The sequence below is a fragment of the Phaseolus vulgaris genome, chromosome 1 (genome assembly GCF_051622355.1).
Source record: "Phaseolus vulgaris cultivar YP4 chromosome 1, ASM5162235v1, whole genome shotgun sequence".
Classification (NCBI taxonomy): Eukaryota; Viridiplantae; Streptophyta; class Magnoliopsida; order Fabales; family Fabaceae; genus Phaseolus; species Phaseolus vulgaris.
In genome coordinates this window covers 50,869,956-50,894,967 of record NC_143498.1, presented here as the reverse complement: position 1 = coordinate 50,894,967, position 25,012 = coordinate 50,869,956, and the positions used below count along the sequence as shown (strand labels likewise).

The window sequence follows — 25,012 nt, the reverse complement described above, 5'->3', positions numbered from 1 at the left end:
ACTATATAAGAAGTATAACGAAGTCCGAGACAGAAGAAAAAGAAGCGGTTCATTGCATGCAAAAAAGTGAACAGCTGAAACACAAGTACTATAGTCCTTGTAAATGGAAAACAGAACATGACTCTTACAAGTGCTTAAGCGTAAAACAAAGGGGCTTAAGCATAAAACAAAGGGGCTTATCGCAGACACAACTAAGAAAAGGTAAAAGTCATCAATGGGAATACCTTTGAAAACAATGAGAGAAAAATGCTTGGTTAATATATGTGTTGTTTGAAGAGACAAAGAGATTCGAAGAAGTTTGATCATCTCACTATTAAACTTATCACATATGACGTGGTAATTAATTTAGATGTATTTTCTTCTCTTATGAAAAATCTTATACAATGTAATTTGTGTCACAGACTCATTATCGCAGAAAAAAAAATGTTGGTTTGATGTGTTGAGCACGCAAGTCTCTAAGGAGATACAGAAAATAAAAATATCTAATAACATCTAGAAATATTTAACAAAAATTATACAAGAAACATAACAAAGCAAGAGAGAGAAGAAGAAAAAAATACATTTCATGCAAAAAGCTAATAGCTGAAACTCAAATACTACGGTATTTATAAGCCAAAAAATATAGAGCATGATAAAACACAGAGGAGGAACCAAAAAATGGTAAAAGCTGTACATTGTGAGATTAAATTAGTGGAGGAATATGAGAGTTCCATCTGAAGCACTCACGTGACTGATATGAAAATAAGTATTTTCTTACCAACCTTTGAACAACTAAGAAATTCAGAGTATCTGATACAGATTTTTACGCGAGTGAAATTGTGTTTGATCAATAATATAATTTGAAATCGGTTTGGGAATAATTTAAATTGAGATTCAATATTTAATTAATTTTAATAAATAATCTATGTAAGGCACAGTTTGTGCATAATAAAAATAGTCTTTTAAAAAAGTTAGAGAAAAGCTAGTGATTCTTCCAACCAAAAGAGCCTATTTTTACTGTTATGCCAGAAAATGCTAGCATAGGTTCATCTTTATTCTACATTTAGCAAATAAAGTTTTAATTTTAAAAAAATAATATATATATATATATATATATATAAACATGTGTACAGCCGAGTACCATGTATACTATCCAGCACCGAGTACCAGAAACACATTCATACTTTGTCCAACAACAATCTCTCTAGTACTTTCTCCATATCTGGTTTAAACAAAATATTATTAAGGCTTAATAGCAGAATTAGATAAATGTTTAACTCAAATAGGCTTCTTTAATCACTAATAAAGTCCTTCCTTGTAACAACAGTATAACATTTTACACTGAAAATTCAGAAAGTATGATGATTAGCATCATATCAGAAATAGCGTGAATTAAAAATTGGATTCAGTGGTGTCATATTCTTCACAGCAGTACCACTTCAACGGACATTTCTAAATTATGTCAATGAAGAAATCCCTATCTTGAGCTTTTTAAAGAATATAAAAATGCTCCAAACCAAAAAAACTAGCCATAGCCATATTCTTCAGTGATATCAACATTGAAAGTGTGATGGAGAGGAAGAGAGAAGATGGGTATCTAGCTGGGCCTTGAAGAGATCAAGTCGGGAATCTCCAAGGCGTGAAGAATATGCTGCTTGCTTGTACTGGGCCCATGTGAAGGGCTTATATAAACTTCGATTCTGTGGCGGTGACAGCATCTCGGGTAGAGGAGCAATCCACCAATCAAGTGGTGGTGCTGCAAAGTACATCATTGACATCCTTGCCTCCAACGTGTTGGTCAATGCCCTGTGCCTCACGCTCATGAACTTTCCATTTGTCATAACCTTCATTCATGTCAAACAAAATTTATCAGTGTTTGATGCACTTTGGAATGTTAAAGTGGTGTAGATTGTGTTAGATAACAAGTTACTAGTAAAAGTGAAAGTGAGAAAGGGAGGAACCTGCAAGACATCGCCAACCATGACAAAGAAATTTGTGGGGTCAGGAGGAACAGGAAGCCACAGCCCCTCACGGGTGTAAATCTGGAGGCCACCCACATCGTTGGACCGCATGATGGTCAACATCTGAGGGTCAGAATGCGCCCCGAAACCAATGCTGTTCTTGTTACCCTTCGTCTTCACCTTCAATGGAGGGTAGTGATTAATCCTCAGAACAGAATCGCTGTGAAAATCTCTGATGAGACTGCTAAGAGCTAACTTGTCTGGGACCCCCAACCCCTCAACCACCAGATCTAGAATATCGCACGTTACTTCTTTCACTACTTCCACATATTCCTTCACAACAACACTACCAAACACACAAACAGAGTAACATGGTTTAGGACTAACAATAACAACATCTTATTTGGTATACAAGAAAAATGGTTTTGAAAATGATATATTTGTTTGGGTTTTGTCAGTTACTAACTTGTTAGTGATCTAAGATTTGGTCTATTATGGGGAAACAAAAGGACAACATGGTCACGCTCGCAAGATTGTACGAAGAGAAACCGATGCAAGTTATGGTAGCACAAATAACTTGAATTTGTTGTCCTTTCTACGGAAGGTTCATGAACTGTGAACGAGTAACATGGTTGTCGTACAATTTACTTTTCTTTAATGTGATGGGCCATTGGGCCCATCCTTACTCTCCAAGTTAGCCCTATTCAATCAAAATCATTTTCAATTTTTATTTTGCCTACTGCCAGTTATCTCTGTCACATGTTAGACTAATTACATATACAATGTACAATCCTTTGCTTATATTTCTATTTGGTCTACATTGGTTAATATAACAAATTATCTGTTAGTAATATAAAAGTTTTAATAAATAAATTAATTTAAAGAGCTAATATGATTGTTTCCTTATCCAAGAATGAATTTTGTTTATTAAGCAAAGATTGCAAATTCTGGTATAGACTAAAATTAATCTCACTTACTAAAAACTATATGCATTTAAGTTTAACTTGTAGTAAATTGGATTAGCTAACCAACCTATGATAAAGAAACAAAAACAAACTCTAATACAATAATAATAATAATAATAATAATAATAAACTACATTGTTCACGCTTCTTCTTCTTCTTTTCCACTCTTCTTTTTTCTTATTTACTTTTTTTGAAAATGAAAATCTATTAATTCACGCTCTTTTTTCCTACTATACTGTTTTCGATTTTTTACCCTCAGCCGCCACACACACCACTTTATAACTATTTGTGTATGATATACATATTAATATAATATCTATAATTATAATTTATAAGTATTATTTTATATATATATATATATATTAATATATTATACACATATTAATACAATAATTTTAAATTTAATTTCAGTTAGGAAAAAAACATAAAACTAAAAGTTTTTTTTTTTTTTAAATTAAGTTAGTTAGTTGGTTTAAGTGAATGAACTTTCTAAACTTAGCGATAAGGGAATTGAACTAAGTTGACTGCCATTTAACGAAAGGTATATTAAAAAAGACACAAAACTTAAAAGTTATATTTTTTTAATTAAGTTGTTTGTTTAATCCACTGTAGATAGAATCAAGTTTTTTTTTTTTTGTTAAACTATTGGTAAGTAGAGTTGTTAAAAATAGTGATAGCGATTAATAGCTAATATATAAGAAAAACGTCATACATACCAATTGAAAAACAGGTGTAATTAACATTTTTTTACTATCCTCTATTATAACTATTTGATGAGATTTGAGTTGTTATATGAAAAAAAATAATTAATGAAGGAATGAGAAAGAAAGGTGAATGAAGTGGAAGGAACCTGAACTTGGTGGAGTCGTTAGCGATGGTTTTGGATCTCTGGGCTATGGAGAGAGGGTTAGCATGAAGTAGAAGATACTCGAGGTCACCCATATCTCCATTGGGCCCAATGTTGGTGAAGCCGTAACCGAAAGGGCTTGCGGGCCCAGCCCGACGCTTCTGGTGGCTGGGTTTTGAGAAAAACTCTCCACCTTCTTCTTCCAATCTTGCAATAACCTCCTTCGGCACACTGTGGTTAACCACTCTGAAGAAACCGTATTCCTCGCAGGCTTTCACCACACTTTGCGATAACTGTGACCTTTCCATGGATAGGTCAATGGTAGGGATTCTCATTGCCTTTGTGGCTGTTGGAGAAGAAGGAACAACCATTCCTCTCACTCTATATAAGAGAAAATATCTCCTTTTATTTGATCGATGCACAACACCTATCTTTGCAGGGTATAGACTATAGTGTACCTCTTGTTTACACAAAACCTCCTCTTATGTGTCTCTATATATATTTTATCCAACCACACTCATCATCAAACTTTAATTAAATCAATTCTAATTTCAATAACTAAATTACGCGTACGGAACACATTTATGTCAAATAATTAAGATACGTCACATTTATGTGAATAAACCAACCTTCTTCAACTCTTTTATGGATTTTCTCTTCATTTTCTTTTCTAAATACCCAAGGAAGAACATAACTCAGCGTCATATGTTTTATATATATATATATATATATATATATATATATATATATATATCATGCCTTTTGGATTCTACCATTGTTTTTTTATAACTGATAACTCTACTAACAGAAATCATAATGTTAAAATTAATTGTAGGGGCAAAGCCGAGACCTAGACAATCTGAGTGAGACCTGGTCAAACTGACTCAGATCAAAAGAGAACCGGCTGAAATCAGAAAATCCGCCCGAGATGACCGAAATCAGGGAAATCTAGTCGATGGTCGACTCATACTTGAGGATCTGGCTGACGGCCAACCCTGATTATCATTAATACTCAAATCAAGGTCATCGAAGTTAATTCATCATTAAGAATTAGATAATGCAACCATAAGCGGTATCTACCTCGATAAACGGGTCCAACAAGATAGACACATTAGAATAATATAAATAATACGCATCCCAATGAACGATATCCCTGCTCACTTAACCGACTGAAGGAAGTAGAAAAAGACTTCAATAGTTCTTTAAGTCTCATCTTATAAGTTTTTTAATTATGATATAATTGACATTATATATTATTATTTATTTTATTTATCTTTTATTTTGTGTTTGTGTGTATGGTTTTGAAAATGAATCGGAATAATAAAAGCTGATTCACTTTTTACGGGAATAATAAAACATTTTTCTTTTTCATATTTTTGCGACACTTTTGGTTGATAACGTACCACAGCATTCGTAGCGGTGGACGATGCTTTTGGACAGCCTTTGGTTGTCGAAATCTTGAAACATGAGAAAAGTGGATGATGATAGGTGATTTGACATATGAGGGAAGAGAAAAATATTAACATTCTTATATTTAACATTTTTTTATTTTTTTTTTATGAGATGAGCGTTGTGTTTATTATATTTGAAATTGATTTGTTCTGTTGTTTGTGTCACTGTCGACCCAGAGGGAAAGGACGTTGATAATTTATGAAGAATGAGTTGTTGAAAATAGTTGGGAGGGAAACTGAAATAATGGAGTGAGTGAACTGGAAACATTGAACACGATCCATTGCCTTCGCTTCCATCGTCCTCATCAAACACAGGTAAAAAAAAGTTGCAGATATTGTGGACCTTCTTAGATTCAAACATTCACTGAAAAAGAAATAAATAAATATAAGGACCCATATTTTTGGTTTACTTTTTTAGTATGCAATACCCATATCTTGATGGGGAGGGCTAACGAATTTTTATTTTTTTTTTAAATTAAATTCATATAGGGTTTAAGATATAACATGTTGGAAATTTCAATGAAAACTAATTTCTCAACATCAAAAACTCTCGTATCTTGTGGTGGAAAATTATTCAAATTCAACTTTCAAAAAATTTAAATTCTAAATTATTTTTTCATTGATTTTAGGGGGGGAATCTAGTAATTACATTTCACGATACATTGGAGTTTTTATTTTTTTATCGTTTTTAAATAAGTCATGCTAAAAGTTTTGAAGCTTTATTCTAATTAATAGTTTTCATAAGCATCTACATTTTTATGAACTTTTATTAACACTTTCTCTTATTTTTCTTATTAAACACTCTTCATTATAAAAGTAAAGTTACTAAGATTTTAAAAACTGTTGTTGTGAGTTGATCGATTTTATTATTGTTACTTGTTGGATACTATTAAGCTATAAGTTAAGCACTCTACACCAATAGTATCAAATTCAATCAATTACAACAAAAATGTGAACAGGACTTTCCTTTAATATCTCAACATCCATGTTATTAAAGTTTTATAAATTTCAACATTTAATCAATTCTAATTCTAAACTTCCTCAAATTATCATGATTTATGCTACCCAACTTAGGGATTAATCAATCATAGTACTAAACTTTCTCAAACTATCATGATTTATGTTACCCAACTTAGGGATACTCTTGTACTATCTGTAATGTACATAAAGAGTGTCGACAACTCCTCCTCTATTTGTCTTCTCAACCATTTATGTCAATGGTCACCTTCTCGCAATCATGTGCTCCACTCCCAAGCCTCCGACAACCAAACTTAGCTACCATTATGGTTAGTGATAAATTTTGTTTTAGGAAAAGTTGAAACGTATTAAGGTGATTGACAAAAAACCTAAGATGGTGTGAGACCTTTGAAATGTCACATTTGTGGAGGAAGATGATTAGGATTGAGATAGAAATGAGAGATAAGGTTTGATTGCGAGTGATGACGAGACTCTGACGTTAAAACATGTGTGCACAAGAGTGTCACGCACACTTGTCATATTATCATCAATTAATGTCGTTCATGCGAGTTTAACATAAATGACCAAATTATACCTTTAAAATACTTTGGGACCAATTTTTTTTTTTTAAAAAAACCACTATAATAAATTGAACATTACAAAAAATGTATGTATTCCTAATATCTACTAGTGATAATTAAAATTAGTTGAGAAGATACAAACTTTAAAAATTAAATAATATTAGTTAAGATTCAAATGATAAGAGACACTAACCACTTATAAAATACATATCTCGTGGTGAAAAAAAAAAGCTCAACTTTAATGCTCTAAATTCAATTCATTCAAACTTTTATAGTAGAATAATAATCTCATCTACAATTTTCTAAGTGGTAAACATTTTCTTAGCCTTGAATTATAAGATAAAAATACTTAAATATCATGTCGGTAGATTGTTAACCATATGAAAATTCCCAATAATGAATTATAATATAAAAATACTTTGATATTCAACTGGTAAATTTCCAATATTATACAATCAACCAATATTGAATCTTAAGATGAAAAGGTTTAAATAACATGCTGTCAGAAAAGATAGATAAGCATTAAAAACTAATTGATGACAATGTAGTATGCATTTTAGTCTTAAATATACACGTCTTTGATTTTTTTACCATTGTAGTACAATCTTGTTATGATATTGTTAAAGACAAATTTAAAGATGATAAGACATAAAATTTAATCTTATATTATTTTAACTAACACTCGCGGATTAATAATAGCAAACAAAACAATTTTGGTTCGTTTATTAAAAGCTACCTAGTGTGAAGGAGGTAGGCGTAGGAGATAATATAACATTTTAACAAAATTTATTAATAAATGAAATATATCCACTTAAAGATGATGAAATTGTAAATTTAATATTTTTTATTAAAACATATAAAGAATAATTGTGTCGTAAAGACAAGAAAAAACCGATTCATGATTATGAAACAGTGAATAACAATAACTAAATGTTGAGTTCAATAATTTCTTCTCAGAATTTGTGACGAGTAGATAAAAACCATTTTATTTTTCATAATTTCATAGTAGGTATATCATTGTTTTATTTATATGTTCAATAATTTACGATACTTATACTCTATATAACATAGATACGGATATGGACACTGACGCGAACACGGATACGGACACAAAGATACGTATAATCTTTAAAATGTAGTATATGTGGACACAAATCTATATATTATATAATTTTAAATTATATAAATTGAAAATAAATATTTATGTGCAAAAGTATGTTTCAGATTCTGTTGGGAGCAGAAAGATATCATGACTAGTTCAAAAAAATTTGTTCATTATTTTTATAATTATAATAAAAATTTATACAATAAATTCGAGTTTTTAAAATATTATTGTATTTATATATTTTAAAATTGTGTTAGAACCATGTTAGAATTTTCAAAAATCCAACAAATATTTTTTGAATTGAACACTTCACTGATAAGTGTCTTACGAGTGTCGTATAAATGTTGACACTAATACGTATGTTCGAGACATGGATACTCCATTTCAGAAAAGTGTCTTAAGTCTCATATATATGCTTTACTTTTCAAATTTTTTATCACATAAATTATTTCAAAGTTGTTGAATTAATAATTAATAGATGTATATTTTTTACTCCCAGGAATTATAGTAATATAACATAACATGCTTGGTGAAGAAAAAATGGCATAGTATTTTTCATTGGAAAATGGAGAAACCTAGTAAGGACAAGGAAAGTAATACGACGTCGTTGCCATGTCCATTCTAAAATTTTAATATGACAGTGAAGAAAGTGAGAGGGAAAACTGAAACGGGAAGAACAAAGCTGTTTAATTCCCCCAAATTCCATACTTGATCCTGAAACCCTAACTAGTCCATAACTGTGTGTATAATTGTGAATTATGGATGCCAAAGATATTCTGGGATTGCCCAAAAATTCATTTCCCCCTCTCGAGAAGAAGTCTCGGCCTCCCAAAGAGTCTCAAAGAAAACCAGATGGCATTTCGCGCGAGGTACCTATCTTTCTCAATTTCAACAATAAAAATGTTATGTTAAAGATTTTGTTTATGGTCACTGCATTCAATTCAATTGATTTTTATCTGTAGGTGTACGCGCTTACTGGTGGATTGGCCCCTCTTATGCCTGCAATTGAAGCTTCTCAATTGAAGAAAAAGACTCCTCCTCTCGAAAAGGTTGTTTCTTCTTTTTATTTTGTTTTGGCAATGCTCAATTACTTCAGTGATTTAATTTATTGAGTATTTTCATATTTTTCTTGCTTCTTCAGATCACCTGGCAGTGGCTTCCTTTCACCAACTCTGCTCGTAAAGATAATCTCCAACTTTACCACTGGGTCAGAAATAGTCTTAGTATAATTTTATATATTCTGTGGGTTAAAATGTTGAATTATTTCCTATAGTTGTTTCCATTTTAAGTTTTAGTTCCTGAATGGCACACATGCATAAAAGTTGAGCTATGTTACTGGTGTTAACACTGGAGAAATCTTTTAGGTGGTATAATACTGTTACAAAAAATCTTTCGTGGTGGTGATAATCTGCTACAAAAGTTTGTCTAGGAACTAGGCATCTAGTTATCTTGTATATGGATTAACACATAAAATTGAGACAAGTACACGGGCCAAACAAAAAACTCAACCCTATTCGTGATTATGAGCATACGAGTAATTGCAATTTGTCTTATAAATCAGGTACGAGTTGTCAATGGTGTTCCTCCTACGGGCGACTATTCTTTTGCCAAGTATAATAAGGTAAATGCTTTGCGCTGCTTTGCTTTTGAATTTGGTTTTGGTCAATATTTGTATAATTGAATGTTAGTTTACATGCTGTGGTACAGGCAGTTGATGTGATCAAATACACAGATGAGGAGTATGACAAGTTTTTGACAAATCCTGTAGGTATCATGTCTAAATATATATTTTTATAGAAATTTATGAATGATTTTCTCAAACTATAATGTTTTACCCTTTAAATTTATTTGTGTTAACACCATGGTAGTATCACACAGGACATAATGCAATACTACCACTTTGATATGATTTGGAAGTCTGGTGATGCAAATTGTTTAGTTGGTTGGGTGGGGGTTTAGGGTTCACATATGAACCAAAAAAAAAATGACAAGGAAGGTAAGTTTGCTGGTGGTGGGCCATTATTACCCGGAGATGTTAAAATATCCTAACCCTTAAAATCTCACTGTTGTCGTTAAAAATTCTTACGGGACTATTTAAATAGAAGACTTAAGAGTATATGTGCTGTCTCGTTATATATTTTTATTCTATCTAGATTTTCACTTTTCACTGACTGACTTGATTTTCTTACTTTTAAAATAAGTCCACATTATCCTTTTATATCAATGTTATACAACCTTCAAGTATCACTTGATGTCATCCCTCTCCACTATTCTATATCTGGGTTGACATTTTAAACGGAAAAGCGCAATAGATAGGTTAGAGTTATGATATTTGTTTTTATTTCTCATTTGTTTCTTTATACCCATACATAAACACATGGTTTTGTTATTGATCATGAATCTTACGATCCCCTAGATAATATTCAAAAAATAGGCTTTCCAATTCACACTTTGTATCCCAATTCAACTACCTTGGTTAACACCATTAGGTGTTACTTGCTTTTTACATATGTTGGTATTTATAAATCATAGTATTGCATATTTTTTTTTCCTGGAAGAGAAGGATATCATGTTATTTCTCTGTGGTTTCTTCAGTCATTAGTTTAACAAAATTTTGTCTTACAATATTGATGGATTGGTAGACAACTTTTAATGGTGAGATAAGCAAGCGTGCCTAGGACCTGGAGGATTTATGGTAGGAGAAACATAAAAGAAAAACAGCAATATTTAGTTTGGTTTGTTATGTTTTCTGTTTTGGCTTGTGAGACCACCAATAGTGGGAGATAGGGAAGGAGTGAGCTGCATGTATTCATGGATTTCTTTTTCTGTAATTACTCTGGGATTCTAGCTTGGGCAGGGATGATTTTTCTAGTGGAGCACTTACGCTGTTGGCGGAGGTCATAGTTATCTTATTTATCTGTATTCAATTATGCAACTACACATATCTGTTCCCGGGTTTCCATTTCAAATCCTTGAACCTCAAGTTTAGTGTGAAATTGGATGAATTAGTGTGCCTTTTTTTTTTCTATGGATAACAACAGTAAGATTATATTAATTTGATCATCAGAATTCTGAACCATACATAACGGTACTTTGTTTAGTTTTGGCAACTGAGTCTTGGCCAAATTTCTCATTTACTTTTTCTGAGGGTGTCTCTTGTGAGAAATACCTTTTGGTTTGATGTGACAAAATTTGTTTGACTCTTGGTCTTGCCTGAGCTTATCTATACATTAATGTAAGAGGATTTAGGAAGATTTATTTCCACATCAATAGTTCGCGATGGAGTTGGTGGTTTTGGTAGAATGATACAGTAAAATGTTGGATATTTTTTGAAGCCTTTGAATTGGATAATGCTAGTAAGAGTAGGGTCAGAATTTGAATCATTGTTACCCTTAGGTTTTTTCAATCAAAAGAACCTGTCTTTTGAATTTGATAGCTAACTATACGGATGGGTATTTGGGTTCATATATTTTTCCTTACACTTTATCACGATGGTTGGTTCCAAGAACATAAAATGATTATTGGTTCCAAGGGACATATTTGTGATCAATTTGGAAGGATCTGTATCTATGAGCCTAGTTTAACTTCACATATGCTTTGTTAGTACACACTAAATTGTGCTTTTCATCTGTAAGATTGCTTACCCTTAACTGCACCTGTGCTGTGTGCTTTTCATAATTTAAAGTCAACACATGTAATATTTCATGTTAATGTTTTTTAGATCAATCTTGATCATATCTTAAGTGCATTGCTCTATTCCATTGTACTTTACATATGTAGATGTGGACCAAAGAGGAGACGGATCAACTATTTGACTTGTGCGAGAGATTTGATCTCCGATTTGTTGTAATAGCTGATAGGTTTCCATCATCCCGGACTGTAGAGGAATTAAAGGATAGATATTATAGTGGTATGTATTTGTTCAACAAATTATTATATTTTTCATGTTTCTTTTTATTATACTTTATTTTGATTTTAGGGTAATATGTTTAACGTGATTTTTCATCTCATGCCTCTTGTCATATAGTTTCGCGGGCTATATTGGTTGCTAGAGCTCCATCTTCTGGGGATGTTGCAGCACATCCTCTTGTTAAGGTGCATTTTAAAAACATGAATCTGCCTTGGGACATTGCACCTTATCATAGTAGTAACTTGTCCTTCCCCATTGTAGGAATTGTATAATGTTTCACAAGAAATGGAGCGAAAGAGAGCACTGTCCATGGTCCTCTCCCAAACAAGGCAACAAGAACGAAGAGATGAAGAGGTTTTGAATTGTTTTTTAGATTATAGTCATCAGTTTCTGCAATCTGTGTACCTTCATAGAAAATAAGGTATATTACCTACTTCTGTTTTATGCAGGTTCTTGTTGAAGCAAAAAGAATAGCTGAATCTCGCATTCCTCCCAAGGTAATTTTTTTTAAAGAATGCTTTTCTATAATGTCATTAATTACTTGTGGAGGGGGGAATTGTTATCAAGAATCAATTTCAGATGATCTAATTCTTATTTCTTGGTTACTTGTGATACAACCTTTTGACTAGTATGGTGTTCTTATTTATTTTTGTTTCACACAAAATTTTCCTGCTGTTTATCATTTCTTTTGCGCTTGGAGGTAACTAGAGCTGTGTACTCATAACCTCATTAGTTTTTAGTTTTACTGACATTAATATACATGTTGAAAGGCTGTCCTTGAATTGCTTGTTCCCAGTTCACAATTACCAATTTGAGACAGCAATATTCATGGAATTTATAAAACGTTTTCACTTTAAGATGCACAAGCACCTGTGTGTGTATGTCATTATGAATCAATCTAGTTGCTAGCTCCAGCCGAGAATATTTATTGTGCACCAAGCTCCACCTCTGGTTGTGACCCAATTCATTTATAAGGGATTTCTTTTGGTGCTATTAATGAAATGGGACCAAAACCACCATAACCCACATTGCCCTATATTGAACCATGTACTGAATGATGCCTTTGTAGATACGAGCATGTCCCCACGCCAGTGTAGGATACACTTCACTCTTTGTTTACTCATGGAATACTCTAGAAATAGACTTTAACTGAGGCCAAGTTTGGATTGTGTATTCAGATGACATGCGTTTTATCTTGTGTTTTAGGTTGCTGAAGAGTCTCAGTTGGCTGCTTCTAATGCTGGTGCAGAAGCTACAGAGAGGGCTGTCCCTGGTGAAACTGTATCTCCATCGAATGTGCAACTTCCATCAATGGTTGCGCCTTCCATATTATCAGATAATGCATCTACAGTAGCTTCTCTTCGTATGGTAAGTTCTATAGTAGGTTCCCGGTGATGCAGCCTATACCTTCTCTTCATTGACACTTCTGCTCTAAACACCTCCCATTTCCCAAAGCTCATTCTCTGCCATGCTCATCGGGAATGTTAAGACTGATATAATAATTAAAAAATTTGATCTTAGCTGATCGTACTATTTCAAATGACTATTTTGTAGAGACCATTTTCATAAATTTTTAATGCTAATATATTAAACACAGTCTAATAACTAGAAATATTTCAGCTACGTGTATATTTGAGAACATATGCACTTGAGCAAATGGTGCAAGCTGCAAACTCATCTGCTGGACTTCGGACTATCAAACGTGTTGAGCAAACCTTGCAAGACCTTGGGGTTTGTCTTTACTCACTTGAACTTTTAATACAGTTAAGATATTTCATTTGTTTGTTTGTCCCTGATATTCATATAGTATTCACTGATATGTATTTGTAACAATATATAAAGGCAAATGTGAATGAGCGAGACACCTGTTAAGGATTAAAAAATGAAAATTATTTAATGAAAATAATCGCTTTTAAGTCCTTTGTATTAATTGTTGTACTTTTCATTAAATACTTTTTTATTCCTTAACAAGTACCCTTTGGGCACTAATTAGTTCTCCCTTTGTTTTTCTCTAGGAATCTATCAGAATTGATTAACATAATTGAATGGGTTAACTTGTTAGAATAGGTATAGGTTCACATATGCATTGTATTACCTATGTGTAGGTTGATCATTACTTTTCATATATCTTTGATGTAAGGGTTCCTATAAATGAATGAATTAGCTAAGAGATGAAATAACCTCTTAGCACTTTTTCCATATTTTCTCTCTCAAGTGAACCGTTTAGGATGCTAAAGGCCCCTTCCAAACTATTTTACTGAATTAACGGTTTTTTTTTCAAAAAATGCCCTATTACTCAGCAATTTTATCTAGTCAATAGATAATAAATGCAGTAAATTAATTTCTTACACTCATCACGAAAGAGTATATCACTAGTCAGAGCTGCCTCTTTCATTCCCTTTACCTTTGTATAGGATGCAAATATTCATTACTTAAGTGGAATTTAGAGACTAAGAGAATGTGATCCCAATAATTTTAAGGGTATTCTGAAAAATAATGCAAATTGTCGACGAATTTAATGACTAACTAAATGAAATAAATTTCTTAATTGTTGTGAAGTGAGCTGTGCACAGCACACATACACACATGCTCACTTCCTTTTTAATTAGTTAGTTCTACTTTGATTGCAGGTCAATTTGAAACCAAGAGTTCCAACAAAAGCTGTTTGTGCGGAGCATCTTGAATTAAGAAAAGAAATACTAACTTGGCTTAATCTCCAGAAACAGGTATACTTGCTACTGTGGTTTTGGGGATTACACTAGTTAGAATGTCCATATGCTTGTATGCCTTTCTTAGCTTTATTTTTCTATCGGAGTTGCAACATCAATATTGGCTTGCTTTTCCCCAAATTGTTTAATTTAATTACTTGCTAAAATATTTGTTTCAGGTTCAATATAAAGAGGCAGAAGGTTCCTCTTTTCGTGATGGGTCATATGGTGAAACACCTGGCACACCTAAGGTTAGAAATCTGGCTTTTTATTTTTCTATTTCCCCCTCTATTTCTTTCCTTATTTTTGGCCTGTCCTAGCATTAACCATGAATCTGTGATTTGGAAACTACTGACAGCATTTACATCGTGCTGGGGATCAGGATCGGACGTTCGTTCCAGATGCAATGAATTTCGGAGGTAATATATTTTGTCTGCACCTGCTCTACCTAATTTCCTGTAATTGATGGCATTTTTGTTTATTTATTATTAAAACTGTGCTTATAACTGTGGCTTCAGTGGAAAGGGTTGGCAAAAAGGACCAAAAGCGCAAGGTACACTACAAAATTTGTCTATTTATTTTCTTCTTCAGTGCTTGATTCTCACTTACCTGTGGACTATTTTCCTAGCGTATTATTATTGATCTTGAAAATTATAATTTTTGCAGGCACCTGGAGCTCCATCGGCTCATAAAAGACCTAGAAAACTAAAGGCCACAGATCTCTAGTTCCTCTGGTGAGAGCTTATATTTTTCACAGATGATTCACACTGGTAGTTTGGCATCGTTCTTTTATAATTTAGTATTCATCTTAACCATTGTGTGCTTCTGTAATTAATATTTTTGCTTCAATCTTATGGTACTTGTTTCTTCAATTTTCTCTTCTACAATTGACTAGCACAACAAAGCTTGTTGATGCATTGTATTTACTGAAAAATGTTTTGTATGTTATTCACCAGGTGGCAACCGAGAAAAAAAGGTGTTTAAATTCCGAGAATTGTTTCAAACAAAATTATGAATGTGGAAACTGGCTATTAACTCAACACCTGGAAATTCTGATTGTGGTATATTTAGTCTAACTGAAGCTCTGTTTACTTCGGCCTGCAATTTTAGACTAATGCCACTCTTGGTCTTCAATGTAAAGAGAAAAGTGAGATCCCTGGATGAGTGAGATCTCCCATCTTTTGCATGTTCTCAGAAGCTGGACTTTATTTCTCATGCTGATAATGCTTTGTAGGGATACCAGGTACAAAAGTGGCTTCTTATTTAGATATGCATGTATATAAGTTTAGGAATGGGAATTCCGGATGTTCTTGAAGGCTTCTGAATGCTGAAATTGGGAGCGAATGTAACGACTGCTTCGCTTCATAAATGTTTCTAATCGTTTGCACACCAAATGAAAAAGCTGTTGTGATAATTCAAACTAAATGAAAATAGTTTATTCAAATTTATTGTTGTCTTGGAAAATTCGTGGAATAGCACAGGAACTAAGGCCAGGAGTAACTTATTGATGAATTTTTCTCTTTAATGATTTTCTTAGTTCTATATATATGCTCGACGCCTTTTCTCCGCAGACAACTCTTATCGAAGCTGCCAAAATATGAAGAGAAATACAAATTTTATGACAAGCGATAATTAAAATACGCAGACAAATAAATAAGTGATTGCCTCATAATTGGTGGGTATTCTTCAGTTTAGGAAAAGATTATTCCGTAGGTATTTCCTGCAAGCCTGTTGGTGGGTTAACAACTTAACCAGTGTAGTAATGTTTCGTTTGCTTGCATCATTGAGCTGGAAGATTTCTTTTTATACCTTCATAAATTTTTTCTGCACTTTTCCATAAATATAAAAATTCTCATTTCCTCTTCTGGTTTATGGAAAAATAATTTTCAGAATGTACAATATGAAAGTAATTTTTTGCATGATTTTTTTTTTTAATTGTATATTTTAGAAGTAAAAAATGGCTTCCAGGTTGTGTAATTTGAATTTTTATTATGCAATTGCAAACGAAACTGCATTTTAAATAATCGCTTTCTGAATGTAAGTTAATTTTTTTGAGTTCGCATACCCGGATTCGAGGGAATTAGTACTAATGCTAGAATGTCAGGAAGTAAAATAAGGAAAGCGGAGACAATTGTTTTTATAATGAATATTTACTTATTTAATATTTAAAAAAAAATATGGGATCTACTAAAGTGTGTAACAATTGTTTATTGGGAACAAAATAAACATCAAACCTCGTTAGTGATTCTTGAAGAGTGGGCACTGTGCTTCACAGTACCGGAGTGAGAAAGAAGAAATACATAAAAAAAGGCCATTTTTTTAATAATTCAATATATTTTGATTTAAAACAGGACCTCTTTTTATCTGTAATTTTATAAGATAGATTTTAGAAAAATAATAAGATTTAAGGCCCAATTTAGTTCTTAAAGGACATAAATCACTTAAGAAACTCTGAAGATTATAAACATGGAATTCTTTAGTCTTTCAATTATTTTTATCACATAATTTATCCCTTAAAAATTAACATCTATCAAATTAATTGCTTTACCCAAGACCCAGCTGCAATAAGCAGCTGATCCTCATCCAACTATATTCATACAAAAATAAAAACTAATCACAATTCAATTAAAATTTAGTATTCCAAAGAAAAGAAGAGACAATGGCATACATTAGAAGTCTAGTACATTAACCACAGAAGAAGTTTCCACCCTAAACTTTAAGATACAAACAATAAAAAGAACTGCTACATTCCCTCCATTATTGGTAACTCTACATTTTTTTTGAGGAGGATCGTTTATAAGTGGAAGACAGATTAAGGCATGGTTGAAGAGAAGGTAATGAATGAGATTGGTAGCTAGGCAGAGAAGGTAACATTGAGAATGTCTGGAAACCTCTCCTTGATGGCTGCTTTGATTCCGGATCCAATGGAGTCAGGTCCAACATACTTAACGTGGCACTCCTCACCTTCAACGGATAACACTTCTACGCTGCCTCCATAATTCTTTATGGCCGGTCTCAATATATCAAGATGACTATTCACAGCCTATTCAAACGCAATGCAAACCACAAAGGCAACAACCTTCAAACTCATTTCAACTTAATTTAATGCAAACACACTTTGGTTCCTCATGATTGCAATTGTGTATTTCAGTCAATTATGTCAATTTGGTCTCATACAATGCAAAGATGTTAAGTAAATTTCCAAGTTTCAACAGTACAACCCACCTGAGTATCAAGTATATTATAATTGTGTAAAGTTTACTCAATGCCATGTCAAAGTGCTTTCATTTCCAAGGACTAAAGTTGTCCAGTTGCTATGAACACCCAGTTGGTATAACTCAAATCTAGAGATTTTAGGATTAAGTATATTTATTTTAATAAAATAAACAAAAATACGTATTCTAATTTTTTTCAGCCATGATAATTGTGAAAAGAGTTGTAATGTAATTGACTGAAATACAGGAATTGCAATCCCATTCATAACCCACTGTCACTTTGGTTTCAAGATCCAGTAATCAAGTTTAGCAAGTCTTCTCCATTACAAGAAATTTTTTACTTATTTGATTTGGGTTGGAGGGCAATACGTAATAAAATAGTACTAGACTTACTCGAGTATCCAAAAAAAAAATCCCACGAATACTGTATGATTTTAGGAATAGGCACACTTCATAGCTTAAAAATGCAATTCTGACTACCACATGTTTGAATAAATTCTGATACACACTACGCTGAAGTAAACTCGTAAACTAAAATAATCCACATAAGTTAATTGGTAGAAATTATGTCGTATAAGGCTTTTGAAAATCAGATTATGAATCTTAATTTTTCTATTATATGCTTCGTTTCACGGTGCAAATGAATAAAACGGACCTCAACGGTTGTATACTCGGGTGGCTGATCGTAGACTTGGCGAATGTCCTTAACGGCATCTCCGAATTTTTCCTTAAGAACGCGCTCGATCCCCATCGTCATGGTTGTGGTGGAGCTGGGGCAGCTCTCGCACGCTCCTTGAAGACGGAGAGATACGACGCCGTCTTCCACGGAGACGACGTCGACGTTTCCACCGTCTGCGATGAGGTAAGGGCGAACATCTTCGAGAACGAGGTCGACGTTGGATACGGTGAGCTCGAATTTCTTTGCGGAGTATAATCCGGGAGAGGACTGATTCTGGTTGTGATTGGGGGAAGATGTTAATCGGATTGGAACGCTCCTTCTTCTATTTTGGTTTGGAGGGTTGAAAGTGGAAACTGAGAATTTTAGTTGAAGGCCATGGATTTGATGATTCAAGGTTGTTGTTGTTGAACGAATTGGAGTTAGAGTTGGAGCTGCCATAGCCATAAATGCAGAATGAGAAACAATCACAGGAAAGATAGAAGTGCCCCCCTATTAGCCCAACTGAGTTTGGGTTTGGGCTTTTGGTCTTTCGGGCTCCTTCCAACCGGCCTGCTCCCATATACTAAAAGCCCATTGAGATTGGTCTCACAGTGAAAGACAAAAATACCCCTGAGCCACTATAAATTTATCACCTAGAATATAGAGAAAACATGTCTCTTTAAATTAATCACCTCTCTTAATATATAAATTTATCACCTATAATATAGAGAAAGCATGCCATTGTGGTCCATTGCTGAATAATAATTCAATCCAATACAAAGTAATCAATATGTGGATATGGTGTCATGATTCCCATTGAACGGAACTCTTCATTTCCAGCCACTGAACCTACAACGGACCCTGATACTTTACTGCACACAGTAAAAAACGCACTCTTAACATACAAATAAAATAATATTTTACCTATTTTCATTTTAATTTTTAATTAAAAATATTATAATATTATTATAATAGGATTGTTGAATAGTATTATTTACTGTATGCATGCAGTGTTAACAAAACTTTTTCTACCTACAATTCTCTTCACCATACAACATAGTCGAGCAATGATTCAAAAAACTTTTAGATTCTGCATTTTGAATGATCTGAATGAGTTTAGGGGTTTATAATCTTTACTTCCTAATAACATCCTGTTTATAAATTCAAATATGCATGCCACACGAAAAAAATGCCAAGATGAAGGGCAGTCAGGTTCATCGTTGTGTCCGTGAAGTGTCAATCTAACATTATTTTGAAAGTAACTGTTTAGTAAATCACATTTTACCTTCTAATCGTAAGAAGAAGAAAACTCTTCAACCAAACTGCTAAAAGCAGCTGCAATAGCTTTCCTAAACAGGTTCTTAAAAGACCAAGCTCTGAAAAGAACCTGTTCTAATGTCATTGGAGTTCGCTTTGGCATTCAATAATTCTTAAAATTAAAAACCAACACTTATACAAGACCAAGCTCTTAACTAGTAAAAAAAACGATATAATAACTAAATTGCTATTTTAAGTTGTCAAAAAGTAAAGTTCAAACAAAAAATATTGAAATGTTGTCTATTCATAAAATCCTTGCGATAGAACAAAACTTATAGAAAAATGACAAGTAACTTGTGGAGCATAAAGAAATTAAGAATCTTGTGTAGTTGCTTATAAGAATCCCATTGTATATGCTCTAAGTAACAATATAAGAAATAATAAAGAACAACAGCCAAAAAGATAAATTAGAGTGATAATAAACACTCCCGGCTAAGTATTATATGATACTATCAGTGAAATAATGAACGCAGGATCCAAGCATTTATGATGGGCATCTATCCTTTAACGACACTAAAATCCAGAAACAAATATGGACTTACGGTACAACAGAAGACGGACGGTGATCAAAAAAATGTTCACTATTACTCTAGCAATGGTACAAGAAACTTATAGCTCATTTTTAACTAAACTACTACTGACAATCAGTATTCCTTTCAGAATTAATAATAAAGGGTGGGTGGTAAAAGGCAAGAGCTACGAGGAATCATGATCTCAGACTCAGAGACAGACGAGGAAATAATATCCAATCCAAATCCAAAAATAGTGTGGATGGCTACGACTTTTATCTGCGGCTCCTGGTTTGCTCCTTCTCCTTTTCTCGGCTCTTGTAAAGTTTCTCTAGAACACGCTTTGCCTCACATTGGGGGAAATTAGACAAATCATAGTAATGTGGTGCTATATCAACCAACCTGTTTAAATGAGAGTTGCATGTCAGGAATGGGAAAAAACTACACAACCCAAAATCATTTTAAGAAAAAACACTACGCTATACAAATCCAACTGCCTCCCCTATAAATTCTGATGATGTACTTGAGTCACAAATTGCATCTGTCTGAATACTATATTTAAATGTTCACATCGTGCAGTTTCCATTTTAATTGAACACAATTTCCCATTTTCATCAGAATTTCACTTAACATCACAAAACACCACAAGCATTAAAGAATTTGCATCTATGATGGTACAACGATCAACAACCCATAAACAAAGAATCTTACCATTCCCCTCGTATGTCTGTAACAGTCCGAATAAAGTTCCGACTGGTAAGAACATATTCATTATAAATTACCCATTCAGGCTTGTGGTCCAGGCAATTTGATGGATGCAAATGCACCACCTACGAACAGAACATAAACATTAGAAACCATAAAAGTACAATACTACAGCTGACAGTCTAGCTCCAATGATAATAAATGAAAAGACATATGACGAAGACAAAAAGCAGTTCATCTTAACAAACCTGGTTGTCTTTCACCGTCAAGTAGTGACCTGTACGCTCCAAATGAGCTACCTGCATGAAATACCCAGCCAGCATAGCTTTTCTTATGTTGACATAGTAGTCGCGGCTATTAAAGTCAGTGCTGCATTGCTTCAGATTAAACCGGGCCATGATACGAACTAATTGTTGTCTAACATTATCAGCTGATTTTAATGCCCTATGATTTACAAAGTTATCATAGCACCAAGAGGGATCCTCATCTGAGAAAACATTTACAATTAACAGAGTTAGTACAAAAAAATCTATAATTTAACCTCTTGAATAAAAATAAGAGTTACCAAAAATAACTACTTACTATTTTGCTTGTATGCGTGATAGACATTCAACAGCGTGAGGTGATCTCCATCAATGTGCCCGAACCTAGCTTTAGCTTCATCCGCAGCTTTTTGTGCCTCCCTAGGCCGGACAAAGCAATTGGGTACTAAAGAAAGAAATTGATTATCACAGAAGGAGGTCCAAGGTAGGTCAGCAGATGCATAGAGGCGAGACCACACCATTTGCTTCATGAGAATACTGAGAAACTGCAACTAATGCATCAGCACTTACTTAGAATCCTATGGTGCATGCCAACCGGGGGCATGGAACCCAGAGAAGACAGTTGCTGATGACAACCTAAAAAGGACACTAAACTGACCACATACAAGTGCAACTAAGCACGTGTGTAAGCAGTCAAACATCCCCCAACATATTCACAAGATTATCCTCTTGCACAAGCACAACAGTAGGGAGTCCATTTCAAAATGGATCCCAGCATAACTACATTGCCTTAGCATTATGGGGGATACTGGACAGACTAAAAAAGTAATTAAATAAAAGAATACCTGAAAGCATGGCAGAAACTGACAGAATCTCATTTGAACAGTTGAATTCAGGACTGACAACGAGCATCTTTGACATCTGTGGATCCAAAGGAAATTCACTCATAATTTCACCTAGCTTAGTTAAGTTACCATCATCATCCAGTGCACCCAAGTAATTCAACACCTCCAATGCACGCATTAAGGTCTCAGGAGCAGGCGGGTCCATGAAATCAAAATGCACTAAATCATCTATGCCCAGTTTTTTCAAAGTAAGAACTGTATTGGCAAGATTTGATCTTAAAATTTCTGGATAGGTCTGTGGCTGAAGATCGTTATTGAAACTTCTCTCTGTGTAAAGTCTAAAGCATTTCCCTGGTTGAGTTCTTCCAGCACGCCCAGATCTCTGATGTGCACTGGCTTTCGATATTGGTGATACTAATAAAGACTCCACACGAACTCGGGGGTTATAAACCTTCTGCTTAGCAAAACCAGGGTCAATGACATAAACAATACCATCAATTGTCAAGGAAGTTTCTGCTATGTTTGTTGAGACCACAATCTTCCTTCCAGGAGGTCCACCCTCCTTCAGTGGAGGTGGTGGTGGCTCAAAAATCCTCTGCTGCATAGCTGGAGGAAGGGTAGAATACAGGGGTACCACTTTGACAGGGCCCACCTGATCTCCCAGATTAGAAATTTCTTTTGTTATTTTGCGGCAAGCATCTTCTATCTCTTCCTCTCCAGTCAGAAATACAAGTATATCTCCAGGTGGTTCACACATGTGTATCTGTACCACTGTCCTAATGCCAGCCTCCAAGTAATCCCTTTCAGGATCCTGAGTATAGAAAATTTCAACAGGATGTAGCCTTCCAGGAACTTTCATGAGAGGGGCACCAAAAAAATAGCCCTGAAACTTTTCAGCTTCAAGAGTAGCACTCATAACAACCAACTTCAAGTCAGGTCTATTTTTAAGCACTTCTTTCAGAAGGCCAAATAACACATCAGTGGCCAATGTCCTCTCGTGAGCTTCGTCAAGAATAATAACCTTGTACCGCTCCAAAAGCGGATCAGTCATTGCTTCCCTTAAGAGCATACCATCGGTTAGATACCTGCAAAACAAAACACCTCCACTTGTGAGACTAGATGAAACAATGCAGAAAGAAAACAAAAATATAGACAAGGCATATAGAATTAATAAAAAATATTGTGCCCTTCATATTTCCAGAACAAGAGCAAAAGACCAATCCAATACATAGTTTTGGTAGGAGGAAAATGATGGGGAAGGGCTGCCCCCCCCACAATATTCTTGTGGGGGATATGGAAGGGGAAAAGTATTAAAGTAAATTCATTTTTAAAATATCCCACCCTTCAAAATTAAAACCTTTCCTCTCCCTCCTCTCAATCAAACATAATATCCAATTAAAATCCCTCGCGTCCTCAGTGTCGAACCAAACAGACCCTTAAGACATGGATATCTTTTAAGTGGCTAATATGTTTTTCAGACACAAGGAGCTAGTGTGTTCTTGTTCACGGGGGCGAGTTAATAATAGAAAACAATATAATAGCAAGCTAAAGAGCTAGGATCCTTGACCACGGGGCGTGTTAATAATAGAATAATAAAAAACAATATAATAGCAAGCTAAACATACTTCAAAACTGTCCTCGCACTACTGCAGTCTTCAAATCTGATGCTGTAACCAACCTCTTCCCCAATGGTTACATCCATCTCTTCAGCCACACGACGCGAAACTGACATCGCAGCCACTCTCCGAGGCTGAGTGCACGCAATCATCATCTTCCTACGCTTATCTGGTGTCTCTAACTGGACAGCCTCCAAAACAAACTGAGGAATCTGCAACCCCAAGAAACAAAAAAATAAAACTTCCACAAATTAACGACATACACACATAGGAAAACCTAGATAAGACAATTATCGTCCTAACATTTGTCTATCAAAAACTTACATTAAAAAATGCCCTAAAACACACTACAAAACATTATGACACCATGTATAACCAATCTTCAAAAATATATAAGTTGAACGAAACAAACCTGTGTGGTTTTTCCACTACCAGTTTCACCGACAAGAATCAAAGTCTGGTTATCTTTGAGAACCTTTAAGAACTCTTCTTTCTGGTGCCAAACGGGAAGGGTTTTTCTCTTCTCCAAAATCTCGAAGTACCTTTGCGTGTAAGGCCTCGCGTTCCAGTGATTGATGAGAGCATTGGCGACGCTGTTATTAGCGCCGCCATTGTATTTCGCAATCTTCGCCACTGAATCGTCTACAACGTCAAACAAGCTCACCTTCCTCTTTCTTTCCATACCCATGAAATTGAAAACCCTAATTTCCCAACCTCGATCCGTCCAAAATGGAGTTGGAACGAAGGTGCGATTGCTAGGGCTTAGCTTTTGTGTGCAATTATAAAACGATCAGACCTAATGGTAATGGCTAGCGAGGAAGATGAAATCTCTGTAATTACAATTCAGCCCAAGGTTTTTCATTATTTTATTATCACTCGGCCCAATAGACGTCTAATTCTTTCCTACACAGGCCCAACCATTTTTGGATCAAATAGTCCTCTTTAGCAGATATATCTTTTCGCACTCCCGTAATTTCTTTATGCATCTCCATATATATAAAATTTCAATTTTACCTTATGAAAAAATGACTTTTAGATTTTATAATTTGCAAGTTAATTTTTTTTATAAATTTTTTTATGTATCGTATATTCCAAAAGTCACTTTTACTTCTAGATATATACTTTGAAAGCTTTTTTTACCGTAATTTTTATATTTAGATAGTACCATCCTCTGAAATCTTTTTTATTATCAGATTGTGCAATTTAAAGTTTTTTTTTCATGAAAAAAATCAAATTATGTAATTCAAGAATCTTTTGGACTGTATAATTTGAAAGTTATTTCTGAAAATTGTGTAATTTAAAAGTTTCTTCTAAATTAGGGGATGAAACTGACAAAGAGTGCTTTGGAAAGTGATGCGGAAAAAAATTACCTCTCTACCTTATGAGACTCTACATAACAAATAGCAGACCAAACAAAATG

The 25,012-nt window shown here is 34.0% G+C and overlaps 4 protein-coding genes across 7 annotated transcripts; 1 reads left to right on the top strand and 3 right to left on the bottom strand.

Annotated features, from left to right (window-relative positions):
* Positions 1-1,251: 1,251 nt before the first annotated feature.
* On the bottom strand, positions 1,252-4,215 carry LOC137816244 (gibberellin 2-beta-dioxygenase 2). The gene is made up of 3 exons (XM_068619319.2): positions 3,756-4,215; positions 1,941-2,286; positions 1,252-1,823 (listed from the first exon to the last, which is right to left on the bottom strand). The coding sequence occupies exons 1-3, from the start codon at positions 4,121-4,123 to the stop codon at positions 1,533-1,535; spliced, it is 1,005 nt and encodes a 334-aa protein (XP_068475420.1). The 5' UTR covers positions 4,124-4,215; the 3' UTR covers positions 1,252-1,532.
* Positions 4,216-8,386: 4,171 nt separating this feature from the next.
* On the top strand, positions 8,387-15,908 carry LOC137814805 (myb-like transcription factor family protein). Of its 2 annotated transcripts, none has more exons than XM_090293406.1 (17): positions 8,387-8,715; positions 8,809-8,895; positions 8,988-9,053; positions 9,408-9,467; positions 9,554-9,610; positions 11,627-11,756; positions 11,874-11,941; positions 12,018-12,110; positions 12,206-12,253; positions 12,963-13,124; positions 13,377-13,487; positions 14,387-14,482; positions 14,644-14,715; positions 14,823-14,883; positions 14,983-15,017; positions 15,131-15,198; positions 15,421-15,908. In XM_090293406.1, the coding sequence occupies exons 1-16, from the start codon at positions 8,605-8,607 to the stop codon at positions 15,188-15,190; spliced, it is 1,317 nt and encodes a 438-aa protein (XP_090149532.1). In that variant the 5' UTR covers positions 8,387-8,604; the 3' UTR covers positions 15,191-15,198; positions 15,421-15,908. The 2 variants fall into 2 exon arrangements, with proteins under 2 accessions (XP_090149532.1, XP_090149534.1); XM_090293408.1 differs by having other exon boundaries at positions 8,502-8,715; positions 9,554-9,614.
* Positions 15,909-17,070: 1,162 nt separating this feature from the next.
* NFU1 (NFU domain protein 1) lies at positions 17,071-19,032 on the bottom strand. The gene is made up of 2 exons (XM_068617721.2): positions 18,335-19,032; positions 17,071-17,507 (listed from the first exon to the last, which is right to left on the bottom strand). The coding sequence occupies exons 1-2, from the start codon at positions 18,800-18,802 to the stop codon at positions 17,319-17,321; spliced, it is 657 nt and encodes a 218-aa protein (XP_068473822.1). The 5' UTR covers positions 18,803-19,032; the 3' UTR covers positions 17,071-17,318.
* A 1,025-nt stretch (positions 19,033-20,057) lies between these two features.
* Positions 20,058-24,432, bottom strand: LOC137814804 (RNA helicase family protein). 3 transcript variants are annotated; one of them, XR_011081681.1, is made up of 7 exons: positions 24,005-24,432; positions 23,602-23,804; positions 21,977-23,061; positions 21,451-21,682; positions 21,117-21,355; positions 20,875-20,993; positions 20,058-20,565 (listed from the first exon to the last, which is right to left on the bottom strand). XR_011081681.1 is itself a non-coding variant. In XM_068617714.1 (7 exons), exons 1-7 carry the CDS (start codon positions 24,278-24,280, stop codon positions 20,439-20,441), a joined length of 2,175 nt encoding a protein of 724 aa, XP_068473815.1. In that variant the 5' UTR covers positions 24,281-24,432; the 3' UTR covers positions 20,058-20,438. The 3 variants fall into 3 exon arrangements, 1 of the variants encoding a protein (XP_068473815.1); XR_011081682.1 differs by having other exon boundaries at positions 21,451-21,676; XM_068617714.1 differs by having other exon boundaries at positions 21,451-21,576.
* Between the last annotated feature and the right edge of the window lie 580 nt (positions 24,433-25,012).

Bases quoted from the DNA above. Each gene is read 5' to 3' on its own strand.
- LOC137816244 (XM_068619319.2), bottom strand. From the start codon at position 4,123: ATGGTTGTTCCTTCTTCTCCAACAGCCACAAAGGCAATGAGAATCCCT. The intron at 2,287-3,755 runs GTTCCTTCCACT...TGTGTTTGGTAG, and splicing joins AACGACTCCACCAAGTTCAG to TGTTGTTGTGAAGGAATATG. The intron at 1,824-1,940 runs GTTCCTCCCTTT...ACATGAATGAAG, and splicing joins TGGTTGGCGATGTCTTGCAG to GTTATGACAAATGGAAAGTT.
- LOC137814805 (XM_090293406.1), top strand. From the start codon at position 8,605: ATGGATGCCAAAGATATTCTGGGATTGCCCAAAAATTCATTTCCCCCT. The intron at 13,488-14,386 runs GTTTGTCTTTAC...CTTTGATTGCAG, and splicing joins AAACCTTGCAAGACCTTGGG to GTCAATTTGAAACCAAGAGT. The intron at 14,716-14,822 runs GTTAGAAATCTG...AACTACTGACAG, and splicing joins AAACACCTGGCACACCTAAG to CATTTACATCGTGCTGGGGA.
- NFU1 (XM_068617721.2), bottom strand. From the start codon at position 18,802: ATGGCTATGGCAGCTCCAACTCTAACTCCAATTCGTTCAACAACAACA. The intron at 17,508-18,334 runs GTCCGTTTTATT...GCGTTTGAATAG, and splicing joins CCGAGTATACAACCGTTGAG to GCTGTGAATAGTCATCTTGA.
- LOC137814804 (XM_068617714.1), bottom strand. From the start codon at position 24,280: ATGGGTATGGAAAGAAAGAGGAAGGTGAGCTTGTTTGACGTTGTAGAC. The intron at 23,805-24,004 runs GTTTGTTTCGTT...TTGGGGTTGCAG, and splicing joins GTAGTGGAAAAACCACACAG to ATTCCTCAGTTTGTTTTGGA. The intron at 21,577-21,976 runs GTATTCTTTTAT...TTCTTTCTTTAG, and splicing joins AGTTTCTGCCATGCTTTCAG to TACCCAATTGCTTTGTCCGG.